Source organism: Setaria viridis, chromosome 8 (genome assembly GCF_005286985.2).
Source record: "Setaria viridis chromosome 8, Setaria_viridis_v4.0, whole genome shotgun sequence".
Taxonomy (NCBI): domain Eukaryota; kingdom Viridiplantae; phylum Streptophyta; class Magnoliopsida; order Poales; family Poaceae; genus Setaria; species Setaria viridis.
This window is the reverse complement of record NC_048270.2, coordinates 14,156,566-14,162,144: the sequence shown is the minus strand read 5'-3', so window position 1 is coordinate 14,162,144 and position 5,579 is coordinate 14,156,566. Positions and strand designations below refer to the sequence as shown.

At 42.6% G+C, this 5,579-nt stretch overlaps 1 protein-coding gene across 1 annotated transcript; it reads right to left on the bottom strand.

The window, feature by feature from the left end:
• Positions 1-748: 748 nt before the first annotated feature.
• On the bottom strand, positions 749-5,279 carry LOC117833736 (protein NRT1/ PTR FAMILY 4.5). The gene is made up of 5 exons (XM_034713333.2): positions 5,016-5,279; positions 4,277-4,494; positions 2,612-3,052; positions 1,927-2,048; positions 749-1,832 (listed from the first exon to the last, which is right to left on the bottom strand). Exons 1-5 carry the CDS (start codon positions 5,104-5,106, stop codon positions 968-970), a joined length of 1,737 nt encoding a protein of 578 aa, XP_034569224.1. The 5' UTR covers positions 5,107-5,279; the 3' UTR covers positions 749-967.
• Positions 5,280-5,579: the final 300 nt, after the last annotated feature.

Sequence of the window (5,579 nt, the reverse complement as noted above, 5' to 3'; positions counted from 1 at the left end):
GACCGAAAGTCTTTAATTCGAAGAGCAAAACGAGTCTTTATTCTAGCAGCGGAACAACAACGATGACGATGACTCCACAGGTAGTTGATTGGTGGCACACGTACGCCTAGAACTCTTCAAAGTCTTCAGGAATCTCCTCAAAGTTGATTTGGTGTGAGCAGCGGTTTTAGCAAGAGTGAGTACACTTATGATTGGTACTCAGCAAGCGTGGGGAAATGTGTAGTGTAAAACTATTTAAGGATAGGCAAGGTTTAACAGTATTTCAGCATTTTTATTGGTTGGTCAAGTTTTATTAGCAATTAATAAGTATAAGTTTGTACCACCCATGTTAAGTATGAACATAAATATAGATAACCACAATAAATAACAACAATTTAATTCGACTTCGATAGATTAATCATGTGAGGGTTCAGGCCGCTCTTTACCATGAAACTTAAATCCTTAAACACAAGCAATTAATTTCTAAAATTCCAACAAATTTTATTAATTTGCAAAAGTTGAAAATTAGGGTGTTACACAACGTGTATGAAGGGTAATGACCTTTTTAAGTGTGTCCAACTCCGTGTCATTTTGAGACGATTTCAAAAATATCTCTACAAGACTACTAACGTTGTAAGTGTGTCTAATAACGTGATTTTTTGACACATTCTTGAAACCGTATCAAAAAGCATCCTCACGTGCTGACGTAGAGACACATTGAGATTGTGTTACTATTGTAGCGTAGCTAAAGGGGTTTTCTAGTAGTGTATATAGCATGTATGTTTGGATTTCATTAGATTTATGTACAGTCCATATTAGTGCTCTACAACCTGGTAGTAGCATCGCAGTTGTAGTTTACAGGCAATCCGAGCTTGATATTTCTAACACAGTTTGGATGAGTGCATGATATCCTTCTATTCCCCCACATGACCATAGTTCTTGTAAATTAAGCATTTCACCATGTTGCCCTAGAAATACTTGCAGGTTCTCAGATCACATTTATGGCACCTTCTGATGCAGTCTTATTGTCTCCATCAATCACAACCTTTTGGTCATTCCTGTAAACATACCTCCTCGCAAAGAACATGTAGATAAATAGCGACACTAGCTCCAGAACTGCTAGCAACCCATAGAACCGATCAAGTTTCCCCCTGTTAAGGTTTGTCCCATCAAGCCACCCTCCTGTACCATCGCTGTGTCTTGTAACTCGGTTAGCTAATTGTATCAGCAAGCTCCCCAGCCAAGCAGACACCCCAAGAATGCAGTAGAAGATGGAGCTCCCAATGGACTTCATCCCCATGGACGCCTCACTGTAGAAGAACTCAAGAAGCCCTACAAAGGAGGTGACGTCTACAATACCTAGGAGGAAGAATTGCACTGTCAGCCAGAAGACAGATATTGGAATCCCAGTGGTTGCATCCATAAGGCCATTCTCTTCGGCCACCTTTTTCCTCTTGATCTCCACCAGGGCAGCAATGCCTGTGGCCACTGTGGCTGAAAGGAACCCGATGCCGATGCGCTGGAGGTGTGTGACACCTCCCACATAGCCTGTGATTCTTCGCAGGAAGGGGACGATAAACCGGTCGTAAACAATGAGGATCACCATCTGGAATACGGTAGGGATGACAAAGAGTGTTGCAGGGGAGATGTGAATTGCACCAAGCCTGGTGTCCATTGTGTTTCCCTGCTGCACGGTGAAATTGAGGATCAGAGGCACCGGAATATACCCAAGGACGGCACTGAGGAAGATGGGCACCATTCGAAGGATGATCTTGGTCTCCTCCACCTGAGTAATGCTACAGAGAGACCAGGCACCAGTCTTTCCAGTGTCTACTGCAGCTTTATCAAGGCAACTGAAAAAACATAAAGGGGTAATGAGAGGACACTTTCAGCCTTTCATTGTATTTCATCGATGTTTGGAGGGTTCAAAGAATGTCCTGTACTTACTGAAATCCCTCGGTTTTATGTAGCATTTCAATGGCACTGGCTTCATCTTTGTTTATTTGCTTTAGTTCACTCGGGTTTTCTGGTAACTTAACTTTTCGTTTCTGGAATGCTGCTACGAGAACCTAACATGGATGATAAGGCCATAAGATTTAATATGGACTAGCACATGAGAATGTCAATAATATGGAAAAAAAAAACATGAGAATATCAATAATATGAAAACAGTCGTGGGCTTAATGTGTCTGCACTAATTTTGTAATGAAGACATGCATATTCTTAGGCTTGTTTGGCTAGTTAAAAAATTAATCCGTGAAATGGAGGTGAACAATTCACTCTACTTCAACATTACATCCTGTGAATGACAACCTCAAGTCACAAATGTGTAATAGGAGAGGGAAACAATTTTTTCAACAAACTGGGCTTATTCGATATTATGGACCTTTTGCTTTGATACTAAATTTACCAGATTAACCCCAAAGCATAAACTGAAGGGAAAGGTTTGTAATTTACTCAAAATTCAACAGTTGATTTACAGAAAGCACACCATTGATGAATTATGAAAAATTTCCCAAAAGCAATAGTTTTGAAAAAACGAAATTCATATTTCTATATGCTCTCCAACAAATCATTTATGTGAAGCTATACAAAAAGGGATGAACTTGGAACTCTAAAATGCAATACATACCTGCAATAGTCTTGTGATGGGGCTGCCTGTTGGCAGCTGGTTCCTGTAGAACGGGAACCCGGCAATCCATATCAGCATTCCCAGGAGCACACAGATAGCGCAGACGAAGAACCCAATGTCCCAACCTTTACTGTTCTCAACCCAAACCACGAACACGAGCCCCACGAACCCACCCGTCGACACCGCGAAGGTGTACCAGTTGAAGAAGCTCGCCTCTTGCGTCTGCTCCACGGGATCAGATGTGTCGAACTGCTCCCCGCCGAGAGCCGGCAGGCAAGCCCGTGCTGCCCCATCGCCGATGGGGATCAGGTAGAGGCCCAGGAGAAGCAAGCTCAGGTTTGATCCATGGACGGACTCACAAGTGGTTGCCAGGTGTCCAGGGGTGCACGGTGGTGGTTGCAGTGATGGAACATGTGCTTGGACCGCCAGAAGGATGTAACCCTGCATCAGAGTTGAGTCACACCTTGCTCTGTTTCGTTTAAGCTGATCAAAGATATTTCTAGTTAAATTGGTTGTTTGATCACCAATGTTTGTTGCCATGACCTCATGATCTGATACAGTTATGTCTGAAGATTATCATGTGGGGTAGATAACATATATAAACTCATCACTAATGCCAATTTTATTAATCATATTCAACATTTTAAAGGTACAAAATTAACATATTGGAGACTTAAAACTACAATAACATCGTTCAAAATAACATAGATGCTAAAGAAAACAGGAAGACAATGATAAACAAAATAACAAACTAAATTGCGGACATCACATCACAAGTACTTAGAAGACTAAAGGAAAAGTTTGATTTGCCAAACCATATCCTGTCCCCGTTGTACTGAGAATGTAGTGCGGATCTGAATCACCCAACTAAAAGTACTGAGAATGTAGTGCAGGTCTGAATCACCCAACTAAATCGACAGCTTACCAACAACTGCTGACACCTCACGTGACCAACAAATGATTGACTGATCACCAATATATGCGGATCGTTTCCCATTAGCTTTTTTAGAAAATATAAACATGTTCCAGCCTCTGCAAAGTTTGCACATAGTCTAGTTCATTATTATATCATGTGAGCTCAGAGAAAGCACACTTGTCTTACTAAAATCTTATTCTTTTTGGCTAATTTTTGTGCCACTTCGCCGAGCAGCCATATATGCGTGGGCAGGCGTCTTGATGGATCAGGTTCCATTGCCAATCGGGATATGATTACATTGGTAGCAGAAGAAATGTGAAAACGACAACACTAACGTCTACATCGATTACTAACTGACATGACAAAGCAAACTATTAACCATATGCACAGAATATGAGTTTAAATAAGAAGGTCGTTCTTCTTTAACACAACATGTACCTTAACCTTAAAATTTAACAAAAAAAAAGAGGTATGTGTTAGAATTAAGTCCTGATGGTGATAGAATGATGTATTAGTAGTGCATGTGTGCACTCAGTACCTGTGAGCACTTCTACCCGTGGGTGGTTCATGCCTATGTGCACCTTATCACCAATTACTGCTCAGATGCTTTTATCTACTTAGAAGCTCTTTAGATGATTTACTTAGCCTCTAAGCCACCTACCTATGTTGGCCTATATGTACCCCAAGGATCTCTTTGTGGGAGTGTGGAATGAGAAATTTTTGCAACAAAATCGAGTAGCAAGTTGTACCAGAATCTCAATAGGGCCAAAGATGAGGACGGTGTAGAAGCGCTTGACGTAGGAGTCGGCGAGGAAGGCTGCTGGGATGGAGAACATCTGCAGCGCAGCAAAGAAGTTGCTCGCCATCGTCGATGCCCTCGCGACGTCCATGTGCATCTCATTGCGCAGGTAGCTGACAAGATTCAAGATATTGGCAATGTTGGCTGCGTTGCTGAGCAGCACCAGCGCTGCAAGGAACAGGGCATTGAAGAAGTCAGAGATATTACGAGCACTCGATCGTTCAGCGTAAGGACCATTCGATCGAGAGGACACGACGTCACGTCAGTCTCAATTCTTGCGGAATACACGCTAAACAACAAAAGCGGGAGTAGGTAAGAGTAGGAACACGCCAAACATATAGAAAGCATTGGAAGATAATTACAAGAAAAGGGAAAGGGGTTTTGTCATATACTCATTGTATAAGAATGGATCTGAACAAACTCTCTTGCGTGATATTAAGTAGGAAATCTTAGGTTGGAGAAGATCAGAAACCAGCTTAAGCTATATGTAATGGCAGAGAAAACAGAATCGGCGGATGTTTCTAGACTAACAGATAACAGAGCGATCGGAAGCCTTCTAAGCTCTAACTGAGAAACTTTGTATCATCGAGAATTCGAGATGATCACTAGATTCAAAGATACTGAGTAGCGGAGAGCACATAAAAGTCATCGGCAGCATGAGACTAGGCATGCAGGTAGGACTGGCTTACCATGAATGAAGATTGAAGCTCTCACTCCTCCATGCTTCTTGGTGTTCACAGGCCGTCCTCTCCAGTCCACAAGGCCGGATGAACCGCCCATTCTCTGTGTGTGTGTGTGTGTCTTCAAGATTTTTCAGATTGTGGTCTGCAAACTAAGCTTGTACGGATGCTGTTGCTGAGCGAGATGACTACTGAGTATTCTCTCGGATGATTGATGCACATAAAGCGGGTAGGGAAAGGAGGAACCAGTGGTCTTGACAAAGGAAGACTAAGGAAAGTGAAAGGACACCAACCAAGAAATTATAAGATAATGAATAATTAATGTTTGCTTCTTCGAACTTTTAGGTATTCTTAGGGTGGCTCTGGCGCAGCTCTGCCTGTTTTGGCTCCGCCCGACACAAATGCTGTAGCGATACTGTAGGACACTATAGCACGGAGCTATTCTCCTCTCTCCTACTCAAAATGAACTGCCGAACCAATGAAGCTGCCAGAGCCGGGGAAAAGTGGCTCCCCCAGCTCCAGCTCCGGCACGTGCACCGATGCGTTACAATTGCGGAGCCGGAGTCAGCGGGA